At 33.0% G+C, this 24074-nt stretch overlaps 1 protein-coding gene across 5 annotated transcripts in view; it reads right to left on the bottom strand.

Annotated features, from left to right (window-relative positions):
* Positions 1–16703: 16703 nt before the first annotated feature.
* The window catches only part of LOC150098821 (zinc transporter ZIP10-like), a 208440-nt gene continuing 201069 nt past the window's right edge, over positions 16704–24074 (bottom strand). For all 5 annotated transcript variants that reach the window (XM_090405729.1, XM_090405727.1, XM_090405725.1 and 2 more), the window contains one exon: positions 16704–20285. In XM_090405729.1, coding sequence (XP_090261855.1) covers positions 20139–20285 — 147 coding nt within the window. In that variant the 3' untranslated portion in view covers positions 16704–20138. The remainder of the gene's footprint in view (positions 20286–24074) is intronic.

Genomic DNA, 24074 nt, shown 5'->3' with positions numbered 1-24074 from the left:
TTTCATGAACCTCTAACTCTTCATCCAATGTATCAGTAGCACTGTGCACCATGCTACATACACCTGGTTGATATATATTAGCAAAGTGAGCCCTCATTAACTGAACAATCTCCTTAGCTTCCGACACTCGAGTACCATCTGCATTCAATAAAGTTATTCTTCCACATTCATTCTTTCTTTTTCTTGCGGCATAACGATAAAATTCTTTTGGATTGCCTTTAGCTTGCATGGCCAATTTTTTTCATACTCCGTTTTAACTTTCCTCGCAATACTCGTTACTTTTCTGGGCTGAGTTTTATATATTTCATAACTGCTTTCACTCTTATTCTCAGGATAATCTTTCCACACCATCTTATTCAGTGTTATTATTCAGATAACACTGAACATTATTATTCAGTGTTATCTGAATAACACTGTTATTCAGATATTATTCCCCAATATTATTCAGATAACATTCATTGTGAAATTAACTTTCATAAACAGTGTAGGGAACAAAAATGGTACAGTTTGAATCTAAGGAGTCGATATGATCCTTTCAAGATTCTCTGGTTGAGTTGCATAATTAAAAATCCGAGTTTCCTGGAAAAAACACCCTACTCGCCGATCGAAGATGTTCCTCTGGTCGGGACTAGAATCGAACTTAGAACAGTCTATCTTCGGGCAGCCTAGCGCTATGTATGCAACTGACATTTCACAGGACTATTGTCATATATTGAATAGGCTGATGAAAAGATGTTCGTGTAGTTGCGTTAAATAAAAATAATCTTACCTGAAAAACAGGATATGTGTTGTCGTTTTTCATCCTCAACTTTTTACGCATTGTGTTCGAATGGCCAGTCACAACCTTGCTCTTTTAGAAACCTATTAATACTCCAATAGGAAGATCGATCCCATGTGCATAGTAGGTAAGGCTGTCAACTGGGCTGACAGGCTGAACAGTCTTAAGGGGTGAATCTCCCCCACCTCCACTCTTTGGAGAAAATACCTTCAACCTCTGTATGAGACCGGGTGATTCACTTTCAGCTGTAAATTATTATATAAAAAATATTTGTGTCTCAGACAGGATTCGAACCAAGATCTTCCTACCAAACTAACATTGTCCATATCGAAGTTCCAGATGCTATTTATTCCTACGTTTTTTTAACTAAGACAAATAAAAATGTCTCTCAACTAAAATGACTGGTTAAAATCCAATTTTAAGTTTTTTAATAAAAAAATTGCATCATTTCATTATAATATAGTCAGTTTCCGTCAGCAGAGACAAGCCAATTGTCTGTTGAACTGACAGACAATTGGCTTGTCTGTCATAATTACAATATTATGACAGACATAATTACAATATAATTACAACAGACATAATTATAATATTCTCAATTAGCTGTCTGCCTTGGAAGTTAATTCTAAACAAAATTCTAATTTTTAAAAACAGGTTTCGGAATCATAATGTCAACTGCGAGTTTCAAACTCAGAAATATAACTTTAAAAATGCATTCCGAAGTGGGTGATAGAATAGTCGGAATTACCGAGAATATTACGACCGGTTCCCGAGTTAGTCGATCTTTGGTACAGGCAAGAGTTTTTTTTCTCCCGGAAACTTGGATAAAAGGCAGCACTCGTTTGTCTGTCTCTTCATCGGTTGCCGCTTATAATCAGTTATAGGCTTGGGCCAGCTATTGGCTACCGTTGGTGATTGATCTGCCCACTCAGTCTCCAAAAGTTAAATAAGTTTAATAGGACCTCGCCTACTCCCTATAAGTAAATAAAATGTGTTAGCTGTTTTATTATTATTATTATTATTATTATTATTATGAAAGCCTTCATAGTGTTCGTACACTGATCGCGGGTAGTCCACTAACATTTCACCAAACACAAAACATCATTTGCACAATATCTGTTATCTTTTGTTTTGAACTCCACTGACGCAGCACTTACACTGACTCTGCAACCTATTTCACTCATTCACCACACTCTCTAAGCAAAAAATCCGCCATGATTTCTTGAAGGAAAAAGTATTTTTTTATGTACATTATATAAACTTGATGTGGTTCATCACATTTTATGTTTTTGGAGTTTTTAGTTGTTCATTACAAAAAAATTCTTTTACCTTCAAGAAATCATGGAGGATTTCTTGAAGACATACATATAAAAGACATACACCCAGAACCTTTTACTCTTAGATAATCCAGGCAATAATTTATACTCTTACGTACTTCCTTGGATCCTTATCCCTCCCCTTAAACAAAGTCTAAATCAGTTTCTGTATAGAATCCAATTATATATAAAATAGTCTGTTTAATATAATTACATTTCTATCATTGTTATGATCTACCTTTCTGCTAGCTTTATCCTATTAGATTGTTTCTCTGCTTAAATTGAACATTTTTTTTTTTTTTGTATTTGTATTTTTTTCTCTCATCGGGGTTACATCGAAACTTTTATGCATACCAATATGTTTGCAATAAAGTAATATTTAAAAATAAATAAATTTAAAAAAATAAGAATGGTTTTTAATGAAAACTCCAGCGGTAAATTTTCGAATTAAACGCTAATAAAGTTAAATAAAATTCCAAATCGTGATAAAAAGTAAGTATTTGTATTCTGTTTTATGTGCGATAGCACATAAAACAAGGGCTCGATTTACACATTGTTCGGTTATTATTATTTTCTTGAGTATATTTTCTTTTTATTTTCCTTTAGAACGATCCGCTGTTAGGTCATTCATCGGGTACAATTTGGAGTTTAGGTTTTTCTCTGTGCAGCGAGGCATAGTTCCTAACACTTAATACATCTTTCCACCCTAATATTAAGATCAATCATTCAGATAAGAAAATTATGGAGAAATCTAATGAACATAAATGTTTCATATCCTGTGCTGAGAATTTGTATTCATTTATACATTTGTAACAATACAAACGTATTACTGCTTTTCCATTTCAGTGACTTCAACTTTATTTAATACAGATAGTTACATCCACCGTGTCTGTATTGCAATAAAGGCTGCATAACTGGATTTTATTCTTCGAACAGAATCCAGTTATTCGTTTTTGTTTTCGAATTTCCTAAATAATGTTTTTAATAAAAAAAAAGTTCAATATATTTTCTGAGGAAGTGCTTTGACTTCTCTGGGGAAGAGTAGAAATAAGAATACGTGATATTGTACTCATCTATCTCTCCCAAAGTGTGACATAATTTAAGCGTGTGATAATGTGATGTTTTAACAGATAGGCTCACTTAAAGCCGCTAGGGACTTAGTGTTTTTCGGACTCTCCATCAGCTCATTTAAAAATTCGGTATTTACAAAAATTTAATTTTGTTTATTAATGTGAACGAATTAAGACGTACAATTATATTGTGAAATAATATGCAAACAGTAATCGGAACAAATACGTAAGTTGTGTGTGTGTGTGCGCGCGCGCGAAATGTGAACCCATCATACCTGAGATTATGATGAGGTGTACAATACCTTGTGCCTATCATATCCTGTTCATTGTACTAATAGTATTCATAATTTTGCTACACCAAAATGTAGAAAAAAACTTGCAAACAGTAATCGCAACAAATACGTAAGCGATGTATATGTGTATGTGTGTGCGCGTGGTGAAATGTGCTTCATATCCTCATGATGTGCGGTTATATACTCTGTTTATTCTAATATTATTCATAATTTTGTGACATCAAAATGAGAAACAGATTTGTGTACTGTATATGCAAATTATTGTACAAGTATGTAAATGATTACTATTTCGTCAATTCTATACTTTGTTTTCCATTCTAGTTAATCGATCCTTCGTTTATGTTCCCCAATTCTGGAATCCATTCCCCCCCCCCCAACACAGAAGAATCGACTTAAAATTCCGAGATTTTATCAATCTCATGATCCGTTATAATATATAGTTATTATTATATGAGGTATGTCGAATATCATATTGCTATAAAACAATGACAGATATAGGGACCATATACGCCAGTGGTGTTCAACCTTTTTTACTACGCGAGCTACTTTTCTATAATAAGTTATTCGGCGATCTACTCTCTTATATAGATCACGTTTCCACAACCTGATATCTGATTCCGCACAAATAAACAACTAAAAAAAAAATACACAACTGAAAACTTTATTTGTGTATTTAAAAATGTATTTATCACTTTTAATTATTTTAATACAACAAATATTTCAATACGACAAAAAAATATATATATTGGAATAAAATATTTATTTTATTCCAATATTCTATTTTGGAAAACCAAAGTTAGAAAAAAAAATACAGATTGATTACAAACTCACAAGTTACAGGAAATGCTGGTTGATTAAAAAAAAAAAACGTTAATGTGAAATTTGTCATTGTTTGGACCTCGCAATATTCATAGTCAAGTTGATATGAAGAAGTGGCCAATCGCAGACAATCATCCAAATGATCATTTGTAATTTGGTTTCTTAATTGATTTTTTATGACGGTCATATTTGAAAAAGCGGTTTCTGACAAGTATGTCGATCCGAAACACGACAGAATTTTTCTCGCAATATCAGTTAATATTGGGAATTTTTCATGTGCATACTTCCAAATGACTTTATTGTTTATTGATTTTAAATGTAAATTATTCTGAATGTTTATTATCTCAAGTTCTACTTCTACTTGAAATGGATTATTGATAAAAGATACAATCATTTCAGTTTTATTAAAATCTTTAAATCTTGAATTTATTTCTTCCTCAACTAATTCTATTTCACGAATAATTTTTTTAAATCATGGCGAAGCATTTTTTGATTTTGTTCAAAAAATTTTAATAAATATGGAAGATGTTCTAAATTCGCGGTCATTTATATTTTTCTTTAATAAAAGTAAGTATTGTTGGAAAGTTTTTATTGAACTTAACATGTCAATTAAATTTTTATCTCTACCTTGTAACTAAATTTAAATGGCTTAATTTCGTACATAAATCTACTAAAAATGATAAGTGTAACAACCATCTTTTATCACTCAATTGTGGATAAATATCTCCTTTTTCATCAAGAAATTTTTTATATCGTTAATTAATACAAGAAATCTTTCTAAAAATTGACTTCTGCTGAGCCAGCGAACATTATTGTACAACAGAAGTTCCCTATCATCATCTGCCTGTAATTTAAATAACCGCCGTTGCAGGGCTTTTCCCCGAACAGAATTTACAATTTTAAATGTAATATCCAAAACATCTTTTGTGTTTAATCTTTTACTACACAGTACTTGTTGGTGAATAATACAGCGGTACGTTAAGAAATCTGGATATTTGTCATCGTTTTTACATAATGAAATGAAGCCTAATTTATTACCTATCATTGCAGGATTATTAATTTAGTAATTTATTACCTATCATTACTTGTGTCTATTGCCATCAATAGTAATAGACACAAGTTTAAAAAGCGGAAGTTTGTGTTGTTTCACAAATTCATCAAATGCCGAAAGAAGTCTCTCCCCCAGTCCTTCCCAATAATGGTATAGTTTTCAAAAGTTCTTCTTTACTTGAATAATCTTGAAATACCATGCGAATAAATACCATTAACTGAGCAATATCAGTGAAGTCGTTTGATTCATCAAATTGTAATGAAAACGCAACACACTGGTGAATGTCTGACATTAACCTGGCCTGGAAACTTTTCTCCGGCAATTGGAACTCTTCCTTTCGGCAATTTAAAACCTTATCTGCGGCCTAGAAGTAGTCTCTCTCTCTAGCAACGTCTCGAACCGAGAAGCTCCTTTCTGGAAGCGGGAAACTCCCCTCTCAAGCAACGTGGATGCGGGCAGTGTCTCTGGACTGGGCGACCTACTCTCTGACAGCAATTCTGGAACCGGGACCCCTTCTGCTTGCTACAGTCCCTTTTTATTAGGCCTCCTCTGAGACCTCGCATGAAGTTTGGCAATCCCCAAAGAATCGGTATGAGTCTTTCATCTCAAGTTTCAAGTTTGGCACGCCTTTTGTTCTCCTCCGCTTTCTTTTGATTGTAAGTTGCCGGCCATCGGAAAGTTGTTTGAACTCTTTCTGACTGACTTTGGAGATGTTTACACTTAGAGCCTACAAGCCTTTTTCATACATACAAGTTTCAATAGCAATCTTTCTAATGCTGCCATGTACAGCTTCGGCAAAAACATTGCCTTTGTTTTTAACACTGTAACATATTCTTATTAAAGCAGTATATACAGTTAGCCTTCAAAAGAGTTATTTACAAAAACATCTAATACAAACTATACTGAGGCAAACAAAGTTTATTTTTTTACAATATTCACATGGGACTTAACCTAAGTAAAAAATCGATGTAATGTGCTTTGGAATATTTAATATTTAAGATACAATCGAGTTTTTACACGTTGCTTATAATCGTATTCACTCGGCTCGCTGTTTGACTTCCACTGATCCAAATTAATTCATTTACCCGGACTTATAAGAAAATTAATGATTTGAAAATTTTAACGAAAATTAAATAAACAATAGCAATACACTTAAAGCGAATTAAGAATAATACAAAATAATGATAAATAAAATAGTATGTTTTTAGTTTTAATTAAATTTGTAAGTAAGGAGGAATACACAAGAGATCGACCAAAAATCGCTCTGCGATCGACGGGTTGAACACCCCTAATATACGCTATCTCATCAAAAATATCCGTCCACTTGCTCATCAAAATCTCGCACTAATATGAAAGGCATTAATATGGAATTGATCCATCCTTGGTTGTTATAACAGCCGTCAGTCTTCTGGGGAGACTTTCCATTAGATTTTGATACTTTGCTGCAGTATTATCCTTTTCTTCTTCTTCCAGAACATTATTAAGGTCAGTCACTGATGTCGGGCGATTCGCCCTGGCTCGCTTAGCATTTCATTTCATCCCACAGGTGTTTGACAGGATTGAAATCAGGCTCAGTGCAGTCCAATCAAGTTCAATATTTATCTCATCAAACCATTCCGCACCGACCTCACTTTGTAGACAGGGTCGTTGTCGTGTTGATACAGCAAAGAGCCTTCACCGAACTGATGTGATAAAGCTGAAAGCACAGAATTTTCTAGAATGTCATTATAGGCCGCAATGTTAAGATTTCCAGTCACTGGATCTAGGGGACCCAGCCAGAACCATGAAAAGCAGCCCCTTCACCACACTTGCCAGTTGGTACAATACACTTCAGGCAGGTAGCGTTCTTCTGGCATTCGACAAAACCCACTTTCGACCATTAGATGGTGAAGATGATTCATCACTCCAGAGAACGCGTTTCCAGTGCTCCAGAGTTCAATGGCAGTGAGGTTTCTACCCTTGCTGTTAGGCTTACGTGTGGCCAGGGAAACCCATGTTCTTCAGCTGCATTGAACAGCAGTACTGGCGTTACTTGCAGAGGTATTTCGAAAATCGGAAGTGTTTCAACTGAGGATAGGCGATTGTTTCGCGCGACGGCACTCGCCAATCCTGCTCTATCACTCCATGTTGCCTACCAGGTCACGATTGTGCTTGTTTCACCTAGGTGCTTCCACTTCACAATAATAACATGTTAAAAGTTTATTTTCCACTACCGGTCTGGGTAGTGGCCCTTCCCTTAATGCCTAACATTATACATATCCGCAAGGAGATGTGTTTTGCATTATGGGAGATACTGAGATAGGAGTGATGTTAGCTTGGCCCACCTTTGCTCCGAGTTGCCCGGTGTTGTACTACCTTACCTCAGTCCTGAAGATATTTTCACGTGCAAACTTTATTTGCTCACACTTGGATAAAGGATTAAACTAAATTTATTACACAATAATAACACTTACACGGTTGATCGGGGAAGCTGCAGCAGGGCAGAAATTTCCCGAACTGAATTGTTGCAAAGGTGGCATCCCTGTCGAAAGTCATTGAGATCAATACTGCCTATTTTACTGTTAATGTTTTTATATCTGTATGAGCAAAGGTATATAGCCATATCCATTGCTACGAAAGAGTGTCCTGATATATTTTAGCTTAGCCAATGCACCAAATAGGCCAGCCCCCCCCCCCAAAAAAAAGAAAATCTTAAAACAGCTCTGAGCATGATCTTGTAGTGATATACAAACCGCATTAGGTATGCCATTCATGACAATTATCTAGTGGGTACCGTAATTTTCCTTTTATTATAACACGTGAAGGCTTTATTGACTAAACCATTTTGGGAATAACTGAACCATCATTCATAGTCAAACAGGAACTAAGTTAAAGTGACTAAAGTCAACAGAAGCATCTGCACTTTGTGTTGAAAGCTCCTTTCCCTTAAAGAACTGAACTGTATGGTGGAGGATGAAGATAGTTTTAAACAAGAATGGAGATATTAGTGGATAGAAAAGGGGAGTAGTTGAACTGTTATGAATGTTAGCAAAAAATAAAATAAAAATCAAGGATGATAACGATGTTAACTGCTTCTAGAATGGGGGAGAGTAACTGTTACTATCACTAAGGAAGAGAGATGATACCCAGATGATACTGTGGGATAATCTTTTTTTTTCTTTTGGCTCAAATAACAGTAGGAAATCAGTATTTGAGAAAGAAGCCACACGACAAGATGGTTTTAGCTAAAGACTAGAAGGTTAAAGGAATAGCAAAAGTCATTTTTATTTTATTAATCCATATGCGAGGTTCCATATACTCAGCACATCAGTGTCATGAGTGGGCAAGAAAAAAAAATTGTTTTTCTTGAAAAGCTGGAGGTAGACTTCAGTAAACACAATGTGAAGAAAGATTTCAAAAGAACAAAAGTGAAGAGAATGAATGAGGAGGACAAGAAATTGGCTTAGTAGCTTTGAAACTTCCCTGTAAATGGATGTTGAGCAGTAGCTACAGCTCATGAGAAAAATGGAGGAATGAAAGAAGCCAGTTTAAAAAGAAGTATCCATGAAGATTTGTATATTAATTGTTCATTTTGTATCTTAATGATAAAGAGATTAAGGGGGATGGGAAGGTATATCAGTTGTTTGCTCATGCTGCAAAATTAGAAAGAGCAATAACTGATAAAAGTTGGTTATTGTGTACGATGATTTAAGTAGATTAGCAGTGTGGGCAAAGGATTATGGTTATCAATTTAATGTTGCAAAATGTAAAGTTATGCACTTTGGGATGAAAATATTGCATGTTATGTATTGCATTAGAGGGATTACAAGAATATTGAGAAGCTTTGAGAGCAATGGTGTACAGAGAACTGAAATTCATAGGGCATACTGCAAAAGTTGACAAAACAGTTCAAAGGATTACTTTGATGTTGAAAAATCTATTGCAAGTAAAGATAGAGGTTATTATTCCTCTTTATAAGACTATAGTTCAACTGCATCTTGACTACATACACCAGGAACTTTGTAAAGATGTTATTTTATATTTAACATGAGCTAATCTATAGAGATGACAGGATTCTTCCTCCCAAACAATTGGGCTTTTCTTTCATATTAGAAATTGCACAAAATATTTTTCATATTTTCTGACAATATTTCTAAATTAAGAGTTAGCCAACTAACTTGACAAGTCATTATTATTATACGGGCACCTCCATGGAGTCCGAAGACTCATCACAGAACACCCAATCTATCATACCTCTCCTTGAACCCATTTACAGACAAAGCACTCACAACCGACTCTGGCAACATATTCCATATATTCACAACTCTCCAAGCAAAAAATCTAGTCCTCACACCCTTACTAACCACACCTTTATTCAGCTTCAAGGGATTACTCTCTTGTTCTGGAAATAGTTGTTCTAGGACAGTTTTTTTCTCTCTGACTGCTTTTAATTCATATATAGATCTTGCACATTTCTGTGAATTGTATGTTAAAAAAAAAGTGCATCCAATCCCTCAAAATAGCATGTAAAATGAACCAAAAGTGTATCAAAATGCAAATAGTACTGGAGTTGTCTTTTAGCATGTTCAATGCAAAGAAGAATTTTGTCTAGTCTATATGATACATATTTTGAGAAAAAATCTTTCTGGCAGCTGCTAATTGTTTTACAAAAATAAACATGTTTTCAATGGATCACCCTGCTAGATAAAAAAGTAGTGTGCATTTACATTAGTGAAGGCCAACTTATATGTATACATACCGGCCACTGAATTAGAAACATTTATTTAATACTGTGTTTCTGTATAGGCATGCACTGCTTTCCTTAAATGCTTCAGTCAATTCTGTTTGTCTGTACAAGCTTTCTCAGACAACATCGATCTTGTTCCTGACATCTTAGGACTACAGATACACCTCTTAGACAAGCAATGCAGGTTATTTTTCCACTGATTAAACATTCAGGATCTTGCCTCTTGAGAAACAAGTCAGCTCTGCAGTTTTAAAAAATCATGGCTCCAGCCAGATGGGCACCTGTAATAAGCCCTTTATCAAATTCCAAAAGATCCTTTGTTTTACCTACTGTTATCAACACTTGACGATTATTCACCATCATCATTCCTAAATAGTTGCCTAGAAATCACGTGACCAAGTATTTTGCATATACTATGGATAGACAGCATTTACATACTGTGCATAAAGGTTTCTAATTCAGTGGCCAGTATGTGTAGACGCACACATTCGTAGTTGGACTTCAACTGGTTGGGAAGATAACACATCACAAAGCAGAAAAATGAAATGTTGCTATTGGGAAATGGAGGGAGAAGTCCAAGTTTTTTAGAACTTTAAATACATTTTTTTTTAAATAAAGGAAACCATTACGGTTTCTTTTTCGCATTACATTCACCAAATCAACATTTACAAACATTAATATTACAGAATGAGCCTAGAAAAAAGTTTTATGAAAGGCAATGATCTCTCTGTGAGTTTAACTGGAATGCATCAAAGAACCAGATCCAGTCACTGAGTACGGGATGAAAAGCCCGAGTTTCTGGGAGAGAAAAAACCCTGCAACTCATGTACTTTTCTCTCCCGGAAACTCGGGGTTTTTCATCCTGCGTACAGACAAATCGGCCTTCAGAATACATGCAATTTATAGACAAAAGAATACTGTCGTTGATGATAGGTGCTGCTGATAGTAGTAGTCATAGTAGGAGAATTAAGTAGTAGCAGAGAGGGTGAGATGTATTTAGCAAAGTAGAGTAGTGTTCTCCCGTGATGAGTCCTTGGACTCCCTGGAGTTGTCACATAATAATAATAATGATAAATAATTTTCGTTGGTTAATTTTTTTGGTCATTATACAACCATTTTCTCTTCAGTTTTAAATTTTTTGCTGGTATTGTTCAATTTCCTTTGGTGTACACCTGTGGCATTGCCCATTTTTATTTCTTTATTTTTTTGCAACCAATTTGATTTTTATTAGCATTTCAAAACTTGGATACTGATGATGCAACTTTACTAGCAAATAAATTTCAAAGCAGCTAGTAACTAACCTAATGGGTGAACTCCCAAACAGCTAAAGATTAAACAACTGCTGATGATATTACTTCACCTACCTGACATAGCATAAATGTGCTAACAAGAACCTGAAATCTTTCAATTTGCTGAATAAGATTAAATGCATGTGGAAGGCTTACAAGGACTACCTTCTTACCTGTCTATTCTAAAAAAATGTAGAAAGGAAATGAAGGCATATATTCTTGAAAGTGAATGTTTGTGTGCGCGCAAAGAAATTACAAATTCAGGGTCAGAATGCAAGTCTCGATATAACTACCCAATCATGGATTTTTTTTTGACATAGTTTTGAAATAAAAATGACTTCAAGTTTATCTCTAAATATTTCCAGTACATAATAGTCAGTGGCAGCCCGTACATAAGCACTGCAGCATCCCCAAGGAAAAAAATTAAATTTTGTTTGTGTTTATAAATAATAACAATGCTTACATTATATAAATGCAGTACATGTTCAAGGTTACAGCTTATGTTTTGACATCGACTGAATAGTTAATTTTGGAATTGTTCGATTAACGCTTTAGATTACGAAACAAATGCACTGCGATCTAACACGATATTCGTTTGCTCTTGTCATTGCACGTTACGTCATTCCCAACTGTAACTGTTCAAACGGCAGCATATTTTTAGTATGCTTACGAGCCTTATTTCTGTGAGATATGCAACGTTTATTATTGGTGCAAGTGCGTGAACTATTTTTTGTAAATCTTATTTTGTTAAAATAACATATAATTATTTATTTATTAGAGATACAAAGCTGAATTATGACGAGTGTCACTGTTGAAAATATGAAAAGAATATTTTTTCAATTATCGTTACACGAAACAAATGCACTGCGATATACAACGCCGATATTCGTTTGCTGTCGTTGCACGTTACGTCATTATATATACTGCGTATGTCTGCGCTCGTTATTTCTGTGATATATGAAACGTTTATTATTGGCGCGTGTTCGTGGTGAACTATTTTTTTGTGAATTATTGTTATTATTCCTGATACATCCAAAGAGTCCGAAGACTCATCGCGGGAGGACACCTGCAACTGGCTCAACCACTACACCGAACCTCTACTACGAATCATCTCCATCAACGCCATCTACAGCCCACCCCCACTAGTATTTTTTGTCTGTAAATTGCGCGTTCTGAAGGGCCAATTTGAAAATCTTATTTTATTTTGTTAAAATAACAATTATTTATTATAGATACAAGGCATGCAAGTTATCTATTTATGACGAGTGTCACTGTTGAAAATATGAAAAGAATTATATTTTTTCAATTATCGTTACACGAAACAAATGCACTGTGATCTAACGCCGATATTCGTTTGCACTTGTCATTGCTATTGATACGAAACTTTTATTATTGGTGTTTGTTCATGGTGAGGATGAAATATTTTTAATAAAGCAATTTTTAATATGTAAATTTATTTATTAATAAATTCGTTTCTGATCAGGAAATTTTTTTTTTTTTTTTGTATATGCAGTACCCCACTTAAAATTTTCACTGGCCGCCACTGATATTAGTCATGACAAAAACAACATTAAGAAAAAAATCTAACTTTTATTTATTCTGATTATTCTTTACAAAAACACAATTTTCAATATTTTACACAAAAAAGTGAATTGCAAATGCATTAAATTTAAATGCTTCAACATTCAAATGCAGTTTAATTTGTTAAAGTAAACCAACAAAAATGCAAAAGGTGTAACAAAATCCACATATTTTAGGTGTCAAAATTAATATTCCCAAGCAAATAACCTATAATACATTACATGAATTATTTATGCAAGTTATCTATTTAAAATAATATGGCGCTGATAAACATTTTTAAAAGAAAATGTTGTTTATTTTATAAAGGTATCTGAAAAAATAGTTGCATATCTCAGCATGAGAAAATCATTGCATATAATTTCACAATTAAATGTGAAACTTGCAACCATTTAAAACTTATGATTGATAGTATTTACAGCACATTTTATAACAAATTAAACTTTTCCTTGTTTCATTTTTTAAATTAAATGAATTATATTACTTATGATAAACTTTATAACTATATTCAGTTTATTATATCAAAACAAAATTCACTGTTTGGTTGAACATTGTCACTTAAAAAAAGAACAGTTAAAAATAAATATTAATTTATAAAGAACATCAAAAAATGTTACATTTTTCAAACTACTGGCATAAATTTTGATCCAAAACATTTTTGAAATAAATTTTATACATGTACAGAATATAATACAAAATGTGGATTAAAGTAACTTCACATGCATTGAGAAAATGGTATTATTGGTGAGAATTACATCACTAAGCCAATGGAGTATTTTAATTAGAATTTTTACAATATCTGGATAAAATTTTCATACATAAAAATTCCTTCATTTAATACCATGTTTTAAAAATAAAAAAGTTGAAACACGAACCATCTCATACACATGTACATTGTTATTTTCTCATCTACTGCCATTATGGTTGGGCAAGCAGATAGCATCTCCACTCTCTAGCCAACAGGGTATGGTTAATTTAACTGGCATGGATGTTTGTGAAGCACCAGGGTGTGAGACCATCACCCTAGTTAGGAGATCTGAAGTAAAAAAAAATGTCTCTAGAGCAGGAATCCTGAATTATCTTTTAGTCCACCCAATATACAAAACATACAGGCTTACAACCTTTCATGAGTGGGATTCGCATGAAACAAAACAACAACAAATGTATGTGTGTATATATATATATATACACATACATACACATTCTTAAGTTTTCATGCTGCATGTTGATTATATCGCTTCCATCAAAATCTAAGTTCTTTGTTAATGTTCTGAACTGAAAACAGCTCTATAGAATTAAAAGTAATGTAACAAAATATGCAAGAGTACTTCACAATGCTTAACTAAAAAAAAAAAATTACAAATTAAAATTCTGATTTACATAAATTAGGAACTTATTTTATCATTATAAAAGTACCTTCATTTATTACTATTTAAAGTCTTAAGTTACAACAGATCAATTTCTGGTCATTGTCATTTTGATAATGGGGAAGGTTATTTACCTTCCATTCATATTAAGAAAATCAGTACATCATATTTGTTTCAAGTTGCTTAAAGCAAATGAAGATTAAGGGAATGCGAGAGAGAGAAAAAGTGTATTGCACAAATACCAAATCATATCAGATTAATTCATAATCTGAAATGCATGAAGCATAACATCTTATTTTAAACTGAATGAATTTAAAAAAAAAAAAAAAGGCTTATATAAAATTTCATCAGAAGTGTATTTTGCAAGTTATATCTTATTTTGAATGATGTACACAAACAGATATTCACCTTTGATTAAGATTTTTTTCATGTTTAATAAATTGCAAGGCCATTAAATTTTAAGATATTTATGAATAGAATTGAGGGAGGCTACTTATCCAAAAGATAATCCAGAACATTTTATGAATTTTACCAAGTTAGTTCAGCAATTGCATTTGTTGTTCTTTCATTGCATGATTTCAAAATTCCATCATAAAAAGTAGTTACATAACAGGCAAAGGCATTTCCTATGAAGAAGTGAATGGCAATAAACTACTACTACTACTACTACTGCTGCTGCTGCTGGTATTTCAATGTTGGTGAACTGACTGTAAGAAACTGGCAAACACTGTCAAGCATCCTAAGAAGTAATGCCAAAATGAAAGCTCAGCAACAGTGAAGATGAATTTGTTATAATTAAAGGAAAACTTCCGTAATTGGTATAAGATTATAGGCAAACTTTTCAAATGATATAGAATTTTTTTAAAACATTCTGGATTTTCTTAGAAATAAGATCACCAGTAATTTGTTAAAAAGTTAACTATGATAAAAACAAAATATACATATTATGTACTATGGTTTAGATAAACATCAGTAAAATTTACATTTCCACTTCTGTATAATTATGTTGAAAACTACTCAAAAACACAATGTTGAAAAAAAGTAAATTAATAGTATAATTAAAGGACATGTTTAATTTGGACATATGTGACTGCCCTTTGACAGTGCAATTTTTTAAAGGTTGCATGTTACAGGCACTATAAGCCATTCCTTTCCGAAGAAATTCAAAATTTACTCGTGAACAGATTTAATAAGAAAGGGAAGTAGTAGTAGTTGAAAATGTTTAATTTCTGAAATAATAATCAAAACATCTCATATTCTACACTGCAACTCTCTCTAATGGGCAAAATAGTGTTACAACATCTAGTGTTTAAAGTTTTTTTCTATACACATCATTTAAATGTGAATTCATTCTCATCTTCATGGACAGTTTTGCTGAAACATAATCCAACTACAAAGTGCTGATTATTTTCCAGCTGTTCCTCCCCACCCTCACTGCTATATGAGCTTCCTGCATTACTTCTAGGATGCTTGTTTATTCTTGCCATTCTCACACAGTCAGTTTATCAACATTGGGACATCCCTCACCCCCACCCAAAGCATATCATTTGCCATTCACTTATTCATAGGAAAATCAATCCATTTGGAGTTGCAATGCAAAAAAAAAAATAATAATATATATATATATATATGAAATGTTTGGATATTATTTCAAAAGGAAACAAAAGATTATTTGTAATTATGAGAGACCATAAAGGATTACATTATTTTCTTAACAAAATCTTAACAAAGTTCTGTTTACCAGGATTGTTTAAAAAAAAAAAAAAAAAAAAAAAAAAAAAAAAAAAAAAAAAAAAACGATCATTGTCTATCTTCTATTTATTCATACAGATCTAACATTTTGTAATTTTTGTTTTTTTATATTTCTGATGTTTTGTTTTTAGGTGCAAATAAAAATCTCACTAATTACAAAACTATATTTATAGAGCAAATTACGCAAAATATTCTTGATATAATTTAAAAGGGAAAAAAAACTGCACACTGCATTAGTCATATCATGATTAGTAATTAGGTGTAGCAACAATGCACAAGCACCTATTGGCATCATTCTGTCCATCTGTTCGCATATAACAGTGCCACTATGGCTGGACGGATTGATGAAATTTGGTATTTGAGATCTTTACTAAAATTTTAGTGCAATTTCATTCTAGTTAATTTAGAAAGACAATTTAGAAAGCAAATTATAGATAATTAAAGGAAATTATATAAAAGTATATTAATGAGTTAAGATGGTCATTTTATGCTGAATTATGATTAGTGTACCATTGCTGTCCACTAAACTAATGACCAGCAAAATTCAAAGTTCTTTTTTTTTAATAGTTATAGTGGGCTGAAATAATAATCATTGAGGTGTGGGTTATGTTTTTCAGTGTGTGGGTGGGTGTTATACTCATTTAGATCTGGCAAGGCAATGGTCTCAGTGCCAAGACCACGAGTTAGACACAAAAATGCACTTTTATTTGTTTCTCTTGGATCATATTCATACTTTGATATTACTAATCAATAAATATGAAAACCAAGTAAAAGGGTAGGGAAAAAAAAAATCAATGTTAAAAGTGCTTAAAAGTGTTTCTCCACTTTTTCCCCACCTTTTTTTTTCTTTTAGATGGACTGCAAATGTACATTTTAACTTTATGAAATACTTAATAAACATAATTTTGCAATTATGTATCACGATAAACAACGGAATTGACATGCAAATATTGAATGCTAAACATGAATATAAATCATAACAATATTTAAAAAAAAAATCCACACCTATAATTTTTCTAGAGTATAAAACCATTCTCATAAGATGAGTTTTCTTAAACCATGCAAAGTAAATCTAAAGTGGCATTTTTGAAATAAAGTTTCAGAGTCAACTCCATATTCAACTATATTAATATGATATATCATGATTTCTATAAGATATTAACATCATAAGTCTACTATTATAAAAGTTTAATAGCTTTATGATTATAATTAAAAGTTGAGTTACATGCAAGAATGTATGTTCAGGTTATAAAAACATACAGTTGCATTTATATGTTATATAATTTGTGATTTTTGTGCAATAAAAAATCATGGTGTTTTTATTTTACTGGCTAGTTAGCAGTTTCAATACAGGTTGTTAAAATAAAATGTTTTTATTTTACATATCTTAACCCTAAGGCATTTTATTTCATATCTTACCTCTGAGGAAGTTCTGAATATAGCAGTTCGAAAGTTGTAGTTTGCTGACATTCATCACATAGCTTTTGTAATGATGTCTTTGAAGCAACACCAACTCTCATGCAAATTTGTAGGGATCACAGGGATAGTCTGTTATAGTGAATTGATGGATAGTCTGCTATGGTGAATTTTCTTTAGAATAGTAGTTTGTCTATGAAGTTTCAATAGAGACTACTTTTGGCAGAGTTTGTTAGAGTGAGAGTTGGTTATACTAATATTTTTGATTTTATAACATTTTCTAGGATATTGGGCCTAGATAATCAAATGATGCTTCTTTGTTCTCAATATCTTGATTCTATGATAGAAATGAACATTTTATTTAATTTTGGACTTCTCGGATTCTTATTGTTTGATTAGATGTTTATGCTTCCAAAAATACACAAACTACTATATAAATCTGGATTCACACTTAAAAAAAAAAAAGAGGCATTTATAATACTAACAATACATTTGGAGCCATCAAATTGTAAACCAGCAATATCAGAACATGTAACACAAAAAGGAGAGTGGATAAACTTCAGTGAAACACATTTAATCTACAGAAGCAAAAAGCAGATAGTTGCCTGAAATGAAAAAACAGGAAGCCAGTCCAAAATTATATAAAATAAAACCTGGACAGCCACTATAGCACAAAGCTGAAGAATCAGATGATAGAAAAAAAAAAAAAAAAAAGAAGAAATAATGAGAATAAAGTACAATGCAACACCATTCCATATTTCTGTATAGTCTAAAACCAAAATGATTCAGCTTAGTCCTAATCTGAAGATTAATCACCAAACTACTAAAGAAGCAATGAGGCCTATATATTATCAAGACAACAATCTGAAAATAAGAAATGAGCTATAGTTACTCCATTATGAATTATAATAACACTTATGAAATGTGTGCGAAACATCAGCAAACTACAGCTAGTCAACAAAGTGCAGTAAAACTGCTAGAGATGGATGGATGTTTCTGAGATCAGAACTATCCATGAAAACATTCTAAGAATAACTATAATTAATGTTAATTTTAAAAAAATAAATCAGTTAACTTTTAAAATTAGTTTAAAAAAAAAAAAAACAGGATATATTTGCCAGATCCTAAAAATTTAGCTATTCTCAATAACACGTGCTAGTCTACCAGACATTAGAAATCAATTTAATCAGAATTTCAAACAAATACAAGTTGACAAACATATTTTTATTAGAACTTGTTTTATAAAATTTAAAAAATTAAGAACTGTTTTATATCACTGGATGGCAACTATTGCATAAGTAACATTCATATAAAAAAATTTGCATACTCTTTATGCATGTTTTAAATGACAGGTCCTATGATAAACTGTTGAAGCACTTTTCAGTGAAACATGAAATTTACAGTTTCCTAAAGCTTTGGTTATAGTTTTACCTCCAAAATATATTAAGTCAGAAAATTTATATGAAGTTATCTCAAAATAAAAATAAAATAAAAATTCTATTCCTGTTAAGGTACTGATTTTTCACAACAAGAGCGACTAACTTGATGATAAAATAGATGCCTTTATATATTTTCACAGTGTAAAAATTTGATTTACATTTGCAAAGTTGAGACGTTAAAAAGGCTTTTTATCCTTTGAGCACTTGCAGATAGTTCCTCTGCTTTTTTTTTTTTTTTTTTGCTGGATTGTGCTAAGGATTACATAGATTATTTCAAAGATATTTTAATCATGCCAACTAACTTAACAAAACTTTGTAACAAGTTTTAAGATACTTAAATGACAACATGAAAATTGCATTATTTAAAACTCCATTTTTAAGATATACAGTCTTAATGCGTTCCCATATTAACATGCTTACCTATTATGAAGAGGGCAACCTATAACACATTGTGAATTATACAAAGAATAACAACAAAAATGGCAATAACTCTTATAAAACAATGCATTTTACTCTACAAGTGTGTTTTGGCGAAATATGCGACACACATTGTAGTACATAACTATACTTTCCTTTCACACAATGGCAAATAAAAAGTGCAATAGAAGCACAATACTAATAAATAAACTTAGTTCAATAATTCTATTAAATATCAGTGCAAGTAAAAGAAAACTGTATCACAATAAGAGTATTTACAATTCAGTTGTCACTTCAGAATTTCCTTCAAAAATGCACAATTAGGAAGTATTCCCCCCCCTTTCTCCTCAACTGAAGTGAACACTATTGCACATCTACATTGTCAAGAAGGAGGAAAAAAATCCAAAAATAGTTGTCAAGACCTGCATGACTTTAGTTGGGCACAGCCACAACCAAGAGGCATGGGAAGGTATAGAAGAGAGGTCTGCTTATTAAAAGGCTAATAAGATTGAGATCATCTCTTTACTTCCTAGTATATAGAATACTTTAACAAGTATGCAAAAATATAGTTTAAAATTACATCACAGTTAAGTATAGTCAAGACTTCTGCTTTCTGTACATTTTAACCTGTGATATATTTAACAAGTCAAATTTATCCTCTTACTTAGGAGACAAGTGCATAAATAAGTTTTTATCCAAATAATAATAATAATAATAATAATAATAATAATAATAAAAATCTGAAACCTCTGCAGACCATACACATTTTCAAATAAACTGAATATTTATCCCATTTTTGTTAAATATTCACAGGTCATATAATGCAAAGGTCAGCTCACAATAAGTTGAAGATCATGTTCATAAATGGCAATGAGAAGCATAATAGAGATTCCTAATGTTATCCCTACTAGTTGAACAGCAAGCTGCTGGGAATTGCTGGTCCCTGGGTGGCTTGAAATGGTTCCCAATTCTGGAAGCTGAAAATATTAAGAATTGCAGGTGCTATTAAAATTTCAAAAATTTACAAAATGTTAAGCATTTATTTTTAATTCAATAGTTCAATACAAGTAAAATAAAATCTCAAATTAAAACTGTACAAATTTATGCTGCAACTTCAGATCACTCAAATGAAGAAGATGAATTATATATATATATATATATAAAATTGGGGTGCTAAGGGTCAAAACTGTATAACTGAGAGAAGACCTCCACATAGCCTTTAAAGGAATGCGGAGAACCGACCAGGGCTTCTGACCTAATGTCCAATCCTCACCTTCTCGTGGTGCACCCTGTTGGGTATCTACTTTGATACTGAACGAACGAGGATGGGCTGGCAATTTGGGATTTAGCCGACCAAATTGTATTCTTATTGGTTAAACCAAAATAAAAAATGATGGTACAACATGACAAAATTTCATGCCAGCTGGGGCGTCACCCGGTTAAACAAGGCCCCCGTTGTTTTCGCCAGGGAACCAGGGCAAACAGCGAAAAGTCAGCTACTGGAACAAATCTGAAAACAAACCCCAACTCAACATCACCAGAGTTAAAGATCGGTACTATCAACGTAAGAAGCCGGAATGGCAAAGAAATGGAGCTAGCTGAGGAATTAGATAAGTACCAGATCGACATAATAGAGGTGACTGAAACAAAAAAGACAAAAACTGGTGAGATCTTTCTGAGCAATAAATACAAAATGTTATATTCAGGCAATGACAATCAAGGAAAAGAAGGAGTAGCCATAGTATTCAACACAAAATACAAGGCTAATCTTCTTGAATGGCAGTCAGTCTCAAGTAGAGTAATGTGGGCAAATATGAGAATGGGGAACTGGACAATGAGACTTATTTGTGCCTATGGTCCCACAGAAGGTTCTACTAAGGTAGAAGTGGAGGAATTTTTTGACGCTCTAGAAAAAGCAACTGACACAATGAAAAAGGAAAAGTTGGTCCTTGTTGGGGATCTAAACAGCAGAGCAGGAAATAATTGTGAGACATACAAAAATATTTTGGGAAAATTTGGAGAAAAGAGCAAAGCTAATAATAATGGCAAATATCTGTTGGATTTCTGCTCAGGACATGGACTGGTTATTACTAACACCATGTTCCAACATAAAAATGTGCACAAATTCACATGGAGAGAAGAGGCTAGGAATAAGAAAAGTCTCATTGACTATGTTATTGTTGATAGTGATGTTTTCTCCCTGGTGCAGGACACCAGAGTGTACAGAGGATTTGAAATTGGAAGTGATCACTATTTAGTCTTGAGCAGCTCTCAGATGTTAACTGTAGACTAAAATACAGAAAGATTATTGAAAAGAAAATGAAAGAGTTTGAGAACAGGAATCAAACCTTGGAGATTCAGTGGCAAACTCTGAAGAAAACATTGATTGATTCTGCCAGAGAGGCATGTGGTGAGGTTGTGTGCAAGGATAAAAAAATCAGAACTCCCTGGTGGACACAGGAAGTTAAAGAGGCAGTGAAGAAAAAGAAGAAAGCATATCAAAAGTTCCTGGCAAATAAGTCAGCTTTTACTCTTACAGAATACAGAGACAAATGTAAGAAAGCTAAACAGTGTGTAAAACTAGCTAAACAAAAGTCATGGGAGGACTTTGGCAACAACATAGAAAATAAATATCAAGAAGGTGGCAAAATATTCTGGAGGTTGTTGAAGAAGCTTAGGAATGGAGAAAAGAGTGCTGTAAAAGGAGTCAGAGATGATAAAGGTGACATGAAAACAGGAGAAAAAGATATCCTTGAAGTATGGAGTAATTACTTTGAAAAACTGCTAAATGAAACAAGCAGTGATGACAGCACAGTGATAAAAAACACTGTCCAGGCATGCAGTCAGGAATACATATCCATACTTGAAGTAGAAAAAGCCATCAAAGGCTTGAAATGTGGAAAGGCAGCAGGAGTAGATGATATTCGACCAGAAATGCTGAAGTATGGCGGTATAAAAGTCATACAGTGGCTGCACTGCATAGTTCAGAAAGCCTGGACAGAGGGACGAATTCCCGATGATTGGAGTAGAGCTCTCATAGTACCCATATATAAAAAGGGAAATAAAACTGAATGTGAGAATTACAGAGGTATTTCCCTACTGAGTGTTCCTGGCAAGATCTACGCAAGTATACTTGAGAAACGGTTGAGAAGAATTGTGGAAGAAAAGCTTGGTGAAGAACAAGCTGGATTCAGGCCAAATAGAGGTTGTCAGGATCAGATCTTCACTTTACGACAAATAGTCGAGAAAGCATGGGAATATAACAAAGATCTGTATTTAAGTTTTGTCGATTTGGAAAAGGCATATGACAAGGTGCCAAGACAGAAGCTATTCAATACGCTGCAGTTATATGGTGTTCAATGGGGCATTATATCAAGCAATACTTAATCTTTATTTGAGTTGTAAGTCAGCAGTTAGAATTGAAGGAAGTACAGGAAGATGGTTTAATGTTAAATCTGGTGTGAGACAAGAATGTACATTATCCCCTCTGTTATTCATTATCTATATGGATCACATTATGAAGGAAAGTGGTATTAAACCTGATATCAAAATTGGAGATGTTAATGTCAGCTCTTTGCTTTATGCGGATGATGTTATACTTCTAAATAAATCCGCTACAAGTCTGCAAGATTCTGTGACTAAATTGAATAGCTGTTGTAATAGAAATGGTATGAAGGTCAGCAATAAAAAGACAAAGCAATGAATATAGGCAGAATCCACAACACGGTTGACATTTTCAATGTCAACCGTGTTGTGAATGGAGAACCCGTGGAACAAGTAAAACATTTCAGCTGCTTAGGCACAATTTTTACCGAAGATGGTAAATTAAATATAGAAATAGACAACAGAATCAGCAAAGCTGGTATGGTGGGAAGTCAACTGAATAAAATCATATGGAATAAGAGAGAAATTAGTCAGAACACTAAATTAGCTGTATACAAGACAGTGTTCAAACCAGTTTTAACTTATGGATCTGAGAGCTGGGTCAGAAGTAAAACACTTGACCAAAGACTAGAGACCGCAGATATGAGAGTCCTGAATAAGATTAGAGGCATGAACAGATGGCATCAATGGCAATATCATATTAAAAATGAGGATATTAGGAAAAAACCTGACACTGTCAGCATCCAGGAATGCATTAGCAGAGCTAATCTCAGGTGGTATGGTCACTTAAATAGAATGGGCGAGGAAAGATTAGCAAAGCGAGTGTTCTCTATCAGGTTGGCAGGTAAACGACCCAGAGGAAGACCAAGATATAGGTGGATTGATACGGTACAAAGTGCCTTAGACGATAGAAATATAAGATCTGATAATGTTGGAGTCTGGACAAGTAACAGACTGATTTGGAGGAAAATTGTAGATAGGAAGTTAGTAATGATGTAATTTTTTCATGTAGTACTGTCATATCCTGTACACCCCTTGAGAGTACATGGGAGGAATTTGATGATGATGATGATATATAAAATTGTCATGGGCAACTTAAATGCAAAAATAGATGAAAACAATAATAAGCTAAATTCAATGGGAAAGTTTGGATTGGGGAAAGGAATGAAAGAGGAGAAAGACTGCTGGAATTTACTGAGAACACTTTTTATTATGAATTCACTCTTTACATTTACACTGGAGAGCTTGAAAAAGATGGAAAACTCCCTTTCCTTGATGTTGTTATCACTAAAAGTAATAACAATGTTACTCTTGAAATGTATTGTAAGCATACACATACAGGATGTTATCTTCATGCTCATCTCTTCACCATCCTTCTCAAA

This window comes from Typopeltis vanoorti, chromosome 15 (assembly GCF_054136105.1).
Source record: "Typopeltis vanoorti isolate ZY-2024b chromosome 15, IOZ_Tvanoo_1.0, whole genome shotgun sequence".
Classification (NCBI taxonomy): Eukaryota; Metazoa; Arthropoda; class Arachnida; order Uropygi; family Thelyphonidae; genus Typopeltis; species Typopeltis vanoorti.
Note: the sequence above shows the minus strand (reverse complement) of the source record. Positions and strands in the feature narration are given on the sequence as shown.